Raw genomic sequence first — 12,388 nt, forward strand, 5'->3', positions numbered from 1 at the left:
CCGCGCCCCCCCCCGCCCGCCGTAGCACGCGCGCGGGGCAGCGTGGGACATGGAGTCCGGCAGGAGTCACGGGCCTGGCGCGCGGCCTCATGGGAAGTGCGGGCCGCTTCTCGGCCCCGACGCCTCATGGGAAGTGTAGTTTCCTCACCCGCTGCGGACTCCCCCTCCCCATGGGGGCGCCCCGCGGGGGCTGCTGGGAGGTGTCACTGCACCGCGAGGCCCTAATGACATCGCTAGGGGTCCTGGTTTTCTCTGCTTAAAAAAAATCCCCAATTTTCAGATTGAAAAAAGTGACCCAAGTCACATTTCCCCATGATTAAAATGAAACACCACGATGTGTGCGCTACGTATACATGTATAGTCCCCCCAGGAAGCGCACGTGCCAACTGCAGGTGCTTCCTCAGCCTGACCAAGGGGTTCGAAACTCGAAAGCTGGCTGAGAAACATTTTTCCAATTATTTAGTTGGTCTAATAAAAGAGATCAGATTTACCCAAAGAGCCTTGTCTATCTATGCATTAGTGACGTTTCATTTTCATCATGGAAAAGTGTGGATTTGGGGTTACTTCTTTTCAACAAAAACTGGGGATTTTTTAAATTTTTTTTTTTAATCAGAGAAAACCAGGATCCCTGGACATCCCGGGAGCTATATGGCCTCCTGTTACTATGACGACCCCGCCAGGAAGTCGCAGTCCTGTAAGGTCATCCTGGCCTCACGAGATCATGCCAAGCCGGCCGCGCTGTGGTGTGACATCACCGCCTTTCGTCGTGTCGTCATGCCGCATCACGGTGCCCAAAGACACCCCCGCAGTCACAACCTGAGATGACATCATCCCAGCAGGGCAGCAGGTCATCACTGTCACAACTCCACGGGTGACCTCCTAGCCCCCTCATACCTTGCCAGTGCTGCCAGCTGGGCCCTGCAGCACTCGGCGCTGCACATACGCAGCACGTGGACGGCCTGTTCTCAAAAGCTTCTCAGCTGCGTGTGATGCAAGCCATGCTCCACAGGTATCCGGAGCAGACTCGTGCGGGGGGACCACACAGCATGCAAGACAACCTCCCACAGCTCTGCTGCAGCATGGGAGCCGTTCACTAGAGCCTGCCCCCCTCATCCAGGCCCTGATCTTATGCACGATCACTGAGGGGCCGGGGATGTCCCCCACAATGGAGGTCTATTCTCCTCCCAGCAGAGCAAGGACCTCCAAGGCCATCGGGGGCTGACCACACAGCATTTAGCTCAGAGAAAATCTGTTCCATCAGGAGAAGGAGCAAGATCTCATTGTTCAGCGACGGGAAAGACACAAGTGAGAGACAGAAACCCGAGGATACAGAAAAGTGGGTGTTGGCAGCTGCTGTATTTACTGTCAACACATATGCACTAATAGGGATGAATCCTGCTCATGTTTGCAAATGATGCCAGCTGTGCCCAAGGCAAGGATGGGGAGAGTGCCCGTGGCCGCCGCGCCTGGCACACCTATGAGATGGCGTGGATGAAGACGAGGGCGAGGGAGCAAGCAGTGATTCAGCTTGGAAATGATCATAAACGTAGCTATGAACTGGAGCCCTAAAAATCCCTGCTGTAGCAGCAGGAGGGGGGGAAAAAAGTCTCTCCTGGCCTCATCTAGCAACCAGCAAAGCCTAGGAAATACCCATAGCAGAGCCTAAACCATCCCTGTCCAACCTCCTCTTCAACACCCCAGTGATGGAGAGACCACATCTTCCCTGTTCCACTGCCTCACTGTTCTAGCAGTGAAGAAGTTTTTCCTGAGATCCCATCTAAACCTAAACCTACAGGTCTGTCTGCCTAGTCCTGAGACCAGCTTCAGCATGGAGCAGACGGTGGGAGGAGAGAAGGGCACCGCCTCCTCTCTCGGCCTCTCTCTGCACCAGGACTCTGCACAGGCCCTCCTGTCAAACCCCTGGAGCCCCAGCTGGCTGCAAGAATCCCCTTCCTCAAAACTTAAGCCTTGCTCCCCTCTCGTCTCTTCTAGCTCCAGCCAATCCCCAGCGAAGCCACCACTCCAGACTGCCAGGCAGCTGCAGGGATGGCCCCGGCCCTGCAGCTCTTGTGATCAGGCTCCCGCATCCTGTCGTACCTGGTGGGCCCTGTGAGAGCACCGGCTCCTGGGATCAGGTGAGTCCATGAGACGCTCTGATCTTCTCTAGGTGGAAAAATTGTCATTCCCACTCCCGCTGGTGGAGAGAAGCCGGCAGCCAGCCAGCCAGCCTGCAGGCCAGGAATAAGCTGTGTCCAAGCCCTGCCCCAGACTCACGTTAGATGCGGTCCTGGCATGGCTGGCTACAATGCTACCCCCTTTCCTCCCTCCCACGCTGGGGGCCACAGCAACCTGCCTGCCTCTGTGCACCAGCCCAACGGGCTCAGCTCCAGCAGAGCGGTGGCCCCTTTTAAACGCTCAGGAAGCAAAGCAACAGGTTGACCTTTAATTTTTGTCTCCCTGCTCTCATGATGTTGGGGGATTGTCTCTTGCCTTCCCCTCCACCTCCTAGCTTTATTTAATAGTGCCTGGACCTTATGCTCTTGCTTGTTGGCTGCAAGAGAGGCCAGTGATTTAGGCTCTCAAGCTTTTTTTATTTTAAAGAAATTGTTCATGTTCCAAGCCAAATCAAGTCCAAATCCAGGAGTCAGTCCAGAAGCATAAGTGGCCCTACAACCAGCAAACATCCACCAGGGGCTTCAGATATTTCCAGCATCTTTTGGCAGGCATCCTACATGCAGGACCAAGCCAGGAGGCTTGGGGTTCAGATGCCCCCAAGTTTTGCCTGTCCTCAGCCATATGGCCACAGGAGCAAGCTAGGGAGGAGCCTCCCATTTCCATAAAGTAGGCTTTAAGCCCCAACACCTTGGCGGGTACTAAACCACGCCAGAAGAACTGTTATCCCCCGGGCTCTCAAAGAATACTGCCTTCACAGCCCCAGATGCATGGTGTTTCCCCTGCCAGGTAAGTAGGCTTTCATGCATGGAGTACCACATGGTCTTGGATGCTACTTGTAGCAGGCATCATGCCAGGGCCCTGGTCCAGACCTCACAGGTTGTGCACTCCACACGCCTACAGCGAGGCAGTTTCAGCTGGGAGCAGAGAATTGCCACCCTGGGTCAAATCAAAGGAGCCCCTAACCCAAAATCCCATCTGTAACTGAGGCAAGGCAGGTGCAAAGTGATCCTTTCTCTATCAGAGCCTCCTGAAGACAGGGAAGGTCAAAGCCCAGGAGAAGGGTTTTGTACTAAGAGCCTTGAGAAGAAACAAAAGGACTGAGAAGGTGGTGGGAGTAAACCCAGGAGATGGCTTTGTAATCAAGGTCAAGTCCAAGCACTCAATGGGACACTGGGGTGTGGGGAAGGTGTGTGAAGAAGAGGGCAAAACAGTTCATCTTCCTGGTCTAATCCTACCATCTTCCAGCCTCTGGGAAGCAATCTCCACCCCCTGGTCCTATCGGCAGTTCTACTTTACTTCACCCTGGTGCAGACAGATGGCTGGAGACAAAGGATGGGAAGGAACAGAGAACACCAGGGTTCAGACAGACAGCCGAGGTATCAAGTAACCCTTGCTGCCTGCAGCCCTTGGCTTGGCATCTTCTCCAGCCCATAGCAGCTCTACACACCATATCCTTGGCAGGAGGCCTGCTCTTATCAACACTGGAAGGCGATTGCCATCTCAGGGGAGGGGGCACCCCAGCACGCAGGCAGCTCTATGCCCGGCCGCACCCAAAGCTCCAGCTCACACAGGGAGCAACAACAGATCCCAAGTCCAGTAGGTTCAGCCTGGCTCCCAGTAGGCTTTCACCCTGCCCACTAGCCAGCTCAGAGCCCCGTGCAGGCAGGAATGAACTCAGCCTCACACAGGAAAACCCTGGGTCATGAATCATCTGATGAAGCAAGCTTCAGGTCACAAAACCTTGTGCTTGATCTCTGCTTTGGTTAGTCTGTGAGGTTCAAATTGGCCTTGCCTCCTTCTGGGCTGCAGGCTAAGGGGGCCAACTCTGTCTATCTTCTTCAATCACCCCCACCTCATAGTGAAAAGTTGGGGCACAGGAAAAATAAACAGCTTGGCCAAGCATGCGGATGCGTGTGACAGAGCAAGAGCTACAACCCAGGAGCCTGAGCACTCTGCCGTGCCATAGCCACCAGTGAGTTCCCCACCTGAGGCAAAGGAGGGAAGGGGGGGGGGGAATCTCTGCAGAAAGGGTCAGAGAAACCAGATTAAGGCTGGAACTTGGAAATGTCTGCCTGTGTAGAAGATGCAGTTTAGCAGAGATGCTTGGGGGGCAACAGGATAAGTGTTTACAAAATACTAAATTGTGAAGAGAAAAGTTGATGGGGATTTATTACCGTTTCTCACCACACAAGAACTAGGGGTCACAGAATAAAGGGTGGGACTTGTTGCCACCAGATGCAGTGGAAGCTGAGAGTTCAGCCAGATTCACAAGCAGAGTGGACACGTTCTTGGAGGAAAGGGGCATCAGTAGCTACTGAGCACAGGAATGAGGGGCATGGCCTCCGTCCTTTGGCTTCATGCAAAACCATACTGAACAGTCAAGCTGCCCAGGCCAAACAGAAGAGGAAGATGCAGACCAGTGACCCTCACAGGGTGAGACCAGCAAGGACTCTGGACTTCTGCAGCAGGGAAAACCCTTGAACAAAATCTCTAGAGAAGTTACCAGGGAGGAAGCCAAGTGCTCCAGACGTTCCTTGCTGAGCAAAACCCTTCTAGGGGATTTTTAAATCAGCGCAAAGAGCTCCACAACCTGTTTATCAGGCCTTGTTCACAGCAACATTCCCTTCCCCTTCTGCTTGAAGGGGGAAGAAATCTCCATTGTTTCAGGCAAGATTTAGTGACCACTAAACCATGGTCATTGTCCCCAGACAGGGTTAGCTAGAGCGTCTGGGGGTTTTGCTGTAGTTCCAGCACCCAATCTTCAGTCTCCAAAAGGCTGCTCTATACCAATACAGCAACTTGCTTGCTCTCATCCCCATCAGAGACGTGAAGGGGACACATGCTCAAAGAGCACCACAAACCTAGAGTTTTCACAACCCACGTCTTGCTTTTGAGGGAGATGGATCCTGAGTCAGACTGTATTAGTGTGGCACTTGCAAAGTTTGATTCCTAGCTGGTCATGTATATAAGCCCCCAAAAGCAGCAGAACTCCCAGCAGGATGGAGAGGACCAGGGAAGTTCCAGCACAACAGAAGGAATCGGGTAATAAGAAAACCCTAGTGACCCCAAGTGCCCTCCTGGGACCAACGGATAATCCAGCCAGGGGCCCACACCAACCATCAAGCCCACGCAAACACATCCACACACCCACCAGATGTGTACCAGTAATTTATTCAATCCTCTACAGCTCATTGGGACACAGAGGAGTTAAGGCACAGGGTTTTCTGCATGGAGCCGTTCGATTGGTGCCTTTGGCAGCACTGGATTTTGCTGTTCTACACACTGGCTGTACTGGGTGTTGATAGTGCTCCTCTGTGGCTGATGCAGAACAAGAGAAGCCCATCCCTTTCCCAATCACATGCAAGTCAGAGAATAGCAGTCAAGCCTGCTAGCTAGCACTTTCCACTCTGTCTAAGAAACACGCACTCCCTAAACACACTGCCGAAAGCTACAGCATTAGCCCCTACTCTAGAGACAATAATAATTTACTGGAATAAATACAAGTGCAAACCAAACCCCTGCTGCTTCAATAGCTACCACGGGTGCCACTAATCTGTACGCACTCGGGAAAGGGGTTGCTGAAAGGCATCTTAGGTGCTTTGATACTGCCACGCCTCTCTTCTGCTGGGTCCAGAATAGAAGGGAGTAGCTGAATTTTCCGAGGACGGTATGTTGGGGCAGATGGGTTTGCTGTGCGCTAGGCTCCAAGCTGGAAGTGGTGTCGTGCCACGTTAGGAGGAGCCTAGAAGCAGATCTTTTACAGAAGGATTGAAAACCAGAAGTCTTAGCTGGTTAGCTGAAGGTGGGAGTCCAGCGTAGCACAGGACTCCTCATAGAGCAATACCAGGCTTCAGCATGTGACTGGGAAAACTTGTAGCAGGGATGCTCTTGGGCTCAGGGAGTCTTGTATGTACACCCATTGGTCAGCCCCTGCCAGATACACTACACATGCCCTGTCCAACGAGCATGTCCTGCTGCACACTGGAGCCCAGCAGAGACAAGCAGAAGCATCAATAACTTGCAGCTCTGCTAGCGCTGGAGGTGGCACGTTGTTCCTTGAAGTGCTACAGTTCTCTCCGTGTCTGGTGAGCAGAGGGAGGCAGCAGTGGCCACGAAGCCGGAGAATGGCAGGGAAGGGGGAAGATCGGGTCAGAGGCAGCAAACGGAGTCCCCACAGGTCAAAAGCAATGCCAGGATGCTCAGGTTTCCACCACTCTGATGAGAGGGAGCGGTTTGGGTTTCAGGGGACCCGCCAGACTCTTGCTACAGGACAAAAGAGAAGCACTTGTTCAAGCCAGGCCATGCCGTCCAAGGCTCACAGCTTTCACATCAAGCTAGAGCCCCTTGTGGTCCCTGCCTATGGTCAAGCCTCAGACAGGAAGGGACCAAACAACCAATGCCCTGGTGAGGTAAGGAAATGCCTTCCATTTAACAAGTAATTTGGTCAAAGGTCTGACAGAGGCAGCACCACCAGGACACCAATCTCCTCCCCCATGCCCAGGCCAGGGCTCAGCTCCCCAAAGCAGCAGCATCCCGTGGGGCCTTTCCAGCCTCCTAGAGGCCAGTTCAGGGACCCCGCTCACCTGCTCACGTACTCCGATTTTGAACGTGGCCGGGAGCTGAAGCTGGAGCTGCCAAGGTTGATTTGCTTCTCAATCAGGTGATCAATGCGTTCGTGCATCTCCAGATTCTGAAAGAGGATGGACCCAGAAGAAGTTAAAAAACAGGGAGACAGCAGAGGGCAAGATGCGCCGAAAAGGGTAGAATGAAACAGACAGCTGGCTGGGCTCTGGAAAGCAGCCCAGGGTTTGCCCACTCCACTGGGAGATTGCACTGAACAGACAGTTCTGCTCCCTCCACCAAAGATCGCAGATCAATACCTTGACCAGAGTGTCCGTCTGTGTGACCTGGAGTCTCCAGGCACAGATGGACTATTTTATAAATCTCCTGGGATATTTCAGTCACTTTCTCTGCCAGTTGCAGCCACTGATGCTTCAGAGAACGTTTCCCCTGAAGAAAAGCCCGAGTGTGCTTTCATGCTTTTCTGATCCCTGTACCCTAGTAAATTTTCAGCCAGGATGAATGATACCCTGGGGTGCTGCAAGATCCTTTTAAGGGTGCCATGCAATATTAGCACTGTTACGTCTGAAAACACCTATGTACGATTCACAAGATAAACTCAAAAGATTCCAAATAAAAGTCTGTGGTCATGAACACGCTGCCCTGCTGTGGTCTCTCTGAGCTCTTTGCAACAAAAGAATTGCTTTGTTATTCATCCATAGTCAAAAAATGAGCGAAAGCCAAGAGCTGGCATTTTCTGAGGGGGGCTGAAGAACTACTGCCAGACCCCACTAAGATCAAGCTCCACCACGACACATTTTAATCTATACAAATTAAAATTGGACTTCAGATGTGAACAAAGCAGATGGATTCAGCTTCAGTTGCACCAGCTGTTTCAGGTAGGCTTTTTCTCCAGAGTTAGGGAAAGGGTTTTGTGCCCCCACACAGTCCCAATTCAAAGTCAACAGCAAGGAAAGAAAAGGCTTACGAACTGCTAACGCATGCTCAGCTTTTAGGTAAAGGAGGAGATTAATTTGACACTGCACTGCTGTGAATTCAAGGTCCTGGAACCCAGCTTAACACTGCAATTTTAACATCTGGCACAAATACACACTTGACACCAACTTTTGGGGCAAAATGCAGTCATAGAAATTGTAAAGAAGCAGGGCTGGAGGGACCTCCAGAGGTCACAGCTAGTCCAACCACCTGCCTGAGGCAGGATCAGCCCTGTCCAAACTAGCCCAGACAAACTCATCATCTAAACTCTTCATAAAACTATTGTCAGCCCTGACACAACACAGGACATTACACCCAAACCTGACGCACATAAAGCAGGGGGACCGTGGCAGCCAATGTCCTGCTTCTATAAAAGGTTATTAATATACGCTCGGGAGATTTTAGGCAGACAGCCAAGCCTCTACTACAAAGGAAGGCAAACACCCGTCAGTCCCACCCCTAAAAGCCTGCTTCAATTTGACCCTGGGGTAAAATTTCTTCCTGATCTCAAATATGAAACCAGTCTGACTCCGAGCAAAAGGACTCATGTAGACACATTTCTGCAGCAAGTTTAAGAGGAAGGATCTTATGGGTTAATAGCAGGCCCATGCCCTTTGAGCAGATGAGCAGAGTGGAACAAGCATACCTCAGCTGTCAGGTGGGCTACTTGCTCTCTGAGTTCTTGGATAATCTCATCCTTGGCCTGGATCACTGTTTTTGAGTTCTGCAGCTGCAAAGGGAGTTTGTGAGAAGGTTACGACTGGCTCAGACACGGCTCAGGCTGGATGGGGCATCTGGAAAGCAGGGCAGACAGCACAGCCGTCCCTTCAGCTTTGCCAGTGCCAAACTATTGGGTGTACACCATCTGCTTTTATCGGAGCATGGACTCTGTGGGCAGGCCAGAGTACTCACCAAGGAGCCGTTTTGCTGCCAGAGATTCCCAGACAGGCCTCCCTGCAGCTAAAAGTCCACACTTACTGCCAACAGAGAAGAGCAACTCGCTGCCTCCAAACTGCGTCTTGGGTCCAACTCCTATCAGAGTCCCTGTTCCTTCAGATCTGACCTCCCAGGATCTCAGCCCCAGGAGACCACCCCTGCCTCCGATGGTGGGGCTGGGGAAGCAGGAGGGGGAATGCTCTTGTCATAACCTCTGGGATTTAAAACTTGAGTCCTCATGCCTACAGGCAGAGGACCAGGCTACAAATCCACCGGAAACAGCCTGCTCCAGTTCAGCTGTGTCCTCCCTTGAGATTCACAACAGAGGATCAGGTGACCTGGGAGGACCAATGGAGGCCAGAAGCCCCTGATGGGAGAGCTACAAAACCCCCCACTTCCTTGGGCCTTGTCCCTACAATAGTTCTCCCAGTATCTCTGTTTGGAGCTACTTGCCCAACTTGCCTGTATTGGCTCTCCCAGCTCTGGGCTCATGGTAATATCGACTCTTGGCTGACCCGCCCTTGCCACCTGGTCAGACCCGTGACAGCTCTCGAGTCAGCCCCAGCTGCATGTCAGGTGCCACCCACCTGCTCGATCATGTGCCGGACTTTGCGCTGCTGACTCTTCAGCATGTCATCAAGGTGATGGATCTTCTCCCGCAGCATAGCCACTTCCTTCTCCAGCTTGGCCGACCTGGGAAGGCAGCACAGGAGACTCATGAAGAGCCTTCTAATCAACTCACGTTAGCACAGGGAGGAGTTAATGGCATCATCCAGGCCTTGTAAGATGCTGCAATTCATCAAGAACTACCGCATTTTTGCCATTGAAAACATCTTGCATAGAACTGTCTGGACCACGCCCCAATACTTGAAAGACCTGAAGAACCATAGAAGTCAGATTGGCAGGGGTCTCAGGAGGTCACATCTAGTCCAGCCCTCTGCTCAAGGCAAGATCATCCCTGACCAAAACAACCCAGACAAGTGTTTGTCCAACCTGCTCTTATAAATTCCCAAAGATAAAGATTCCACCCCCTCTTCTTCCTGCATCTCAAGCAGAGCCCTCTTAAGAATCAGCCTGCTCACAACTTCTTTCCTCTATGGGCTGTGCTAAGTCTGGACAGTAGATAAGGGAAGTCCAGTACAGAGAGGTGGAGGATTGCTGTTAGAATCAGAGAGGTCATCAGTTGGGCAGGTCTAGTCCAACCCCCTGCTCAAGGCAAGATGATTCTTATCTAAACCATCCTAGACAAGTATCTGTCCACCCTGCTCTTTCAAACTCCCAAGGACAGAGGTTCCACTCCCTCTCTGGGCAGCCTGTTCCAACGCCAAACCACCCTCAGAGCAAGAAAGTTCCTCAGCTCCAATCCCAATTTCCCCTGCTACAATTTCAGACATTGGTCTTCCCTACAGCCACAGAACAGTCTACCTCCATCCTCCACATGAGCACCCTTCACGTATTTAAAGACTTCTCCTATACCACTTTCATCTTCTCCAGACAAAATCACCCTAACTAATTGAACCTGTCCTCACCTGTCATCCTTCCTAGAACCCAGGTCCTTCTTGTGAAGGAACAGGGACAAACACCCAACAGGATGTTGAAGGACAAGGGGTCACTGAGCAGAAGGCACAGTAAAGGGTCAGAGATAGGATGGCAACAGGTGTGCGCAGAGACAGACAGGGCTTGAATTTATCTGGAGTGAGGTCGTTGAGCACAGAGACTACAACCAGGGAGATCCTAAAGCAGGGGCAGCAAGCAAAGGCAGCGAAGCATGAAGTAAGGTGGGTTTGATGCAAGATAGCTCAAGACCTGCTTTCCTAATGGAGCCACTAGAGGCCTCTGCTGAGCACTCCTTAGCTCTTTGCAGCACTAGGGCTTAGCCAGCTCCCTGAGAAAGCCGCCACACTACACTTTCTACAAGAACCGTAACCCAAGCTGCCACAGTGGTGGCCAAGGAGCCCCAGCACCCACCTCAGACTGGGCCTCACCTCTCCTGCTCAGTGAGCCGATCACTTTCCAGGCTCCTCAGTTTTTCCAGCTCATCTTCGCTTTCCTTCATCTTCTTCAGCAGACTCTGATGCTCCTGCAACAGATGGGAGGGGACAAGCTGCAGAGCTGGGAAGCAAGCAAGACCAGGCCCTGCCCAGACTCTTGTTCATGGCAGGCATAATATATGGGGCCACATGGATCAGCAAAGCAGGGAAAGATCAGGGTCCTGCTGGGAAGGGCAGAAGTTATGGTGCTTTCCTAGCACTGGATTCACATGAGATACCGGGCCACAGACATATGTGGCAGGGGCAGCCCAAGTAGAAGCAAAGCAAGATTCACATGCAGTGTGCTCTAGCATCATGCCGCCCTGGACACATCCCCACACAGCCAAGGGAAGCTCACATCATCCTTGGCCAGTGCCCTGTATCCCAAGGCTTTGCATCCAGGCTACACCCTGGCAGCAGGTTAGACTATCATGACCTCAAATCATCAGTGCAAACAGACCAGAAATCCAGGACCAGAATCCCTGCTGAGGTCTGCGTGAGGTAAAAGATGCATAGGAGTCCCTGCCATCTAACCGCTGAGACTCGGTGAAATACTCAGGTCCCATATAAAAAGAGAGAGAGACTGGATCTCTTCCTTTGGAAGCTTTCAAGCAGCTTCTGGGAGGCTGAGCTCCAAACCAGTCAGCTCCCTGCTTTCCTATGCAGTGCTGATCTACAAAACAGAACAGTTCCAAGCCAGGTTACCTGACATCCAATGCTCTCCAGCAAACTTCAGCCTCTCTACCCAGAATGCCAGTCTGTATGCTGGGGGTTAGGAGGGGTTATTAGCTGAATATCCATCTACTAGACCTTGATTCAGCTGCCCTCAAACTGCCCCTTGGCAGCAGGGCAGAAAGCATGCCAGCCTGAAGAATGCCGCTGAATCGCTCCATAGAGCTGAACAGCAGCTAGGCTCACACACTGCAAGCACTGTGCCCCTCTTTCCCCCCAGCAGCACTGCCCAGGAGCCCTGACACTTTAAAAACTACTGTGAACCCTGCTTCCTAGCCATGAGAAGATCTAGGGTTTTGAGAAGGTGCGGTGCAGATGGCGTGATGCATCATCTCATATAACACAACACACATTTTTCTGCTGGCAAAAAGGAACTAGAAGCTTCACTGATAAGCAACAGGCCTAGAGCTATAGCATTCAATTTAAGATTGAAGCCAAAAAATAAAAACCTTTATTGGAATGTGCATTAATTTGCTGTATTGCATATGAAAACACAATAGACCAGGCAAAAGTAATACAAGGATTTGTGTCAGTCCTGTAGTTGTTATAGTTAAATGTATGTCTCTCAGATTCATGAAATGAGCCCTCTTGAGCATCTTGCCAGTGCCTCCAGGGCTCCATTGAAAATTATTTCCAGGCCTGAGCTAATGTTCACCTGAGTTAGTTTTTTCAGCTAGAGTGAAAAAACAGTTTGCAGAGCTATGAAACGGGAAATGTGTCAACGAGAGCAGCTAACACACAGCAGAATTGCAAAAGAAAGGACAGTTTGATTCATGGAGTCATTAAAGACCATTTAAAAAGGAAAGAGGGGCATTAACACATATTGAACGAAGAAATTAGAAGGAACCAGATAGAAGACAATGAGCCCATGAAGTCAAGTGACTTCCTCAGCACTGCCTGAATAGAAATGCTGCTGCCGCCGCCAGATAGTTGGCTTTAAACTCTGGGTACAGCAGGAA

At 51.5% G+C, this 12,388-nt stretch overlaps 1 protein-coding gene across 3 annotated transcripts in view; it reads right to left on the bottom strand.

Annotated features, from left to right (window-relative positions):
* Positions 1-5,325: 5,325 nt before the first annotated feature.
* The window catches only part of TUFT1 (tuftelin 1), a 27,188-nt gene continuing 20,125 nt past the window's right edge, over positions 5,326-12,388 (bottom strand). For all 3 annotated transcript variants that reach the window (XM_006036238.3, XM_006036239.2, XM_025192505.1), the window contains exons 8-12: positions 10,653-10,747; positions 9,255-9,360; positions 8,378-8,461; positions 6,759-6,865; positions 5,326-6,438 (exon numbers count right to left, since the gene is read on the bottom strand). In XM_006036238.3, the coding sequence (XP_006036300.1) occupies positions 6,375-6,438; positions 6,759-6,865; positions 8,378-8,461; positions 9,255-9,360; positions 10,653-10,747 (456 nt within the window). In that variant the 3' untranslated portion in view covers positions 5,326-6,374. The remainder of the gene's footprint in view (positions 6,439-6,758; positions 6,866-8,377; positions 8,462-9,254; positions 9,361-10,652; positions 10,748-12,388) is intronic.

The sequence above is a fragment of the Alligator sinensis genome, unplaced genomic scaffold (assembly GCF_000455745.1).
Source record: "Alligator sinensis unplaced genomic scaffold, ASM45574v1 scaffold880_2, whole genome shotgun sequence".
NCBI lineage: Eukaryota > Metazoa > Chordata > Crocodylia > Alligatoridae > Alligator > Alligator sinensis.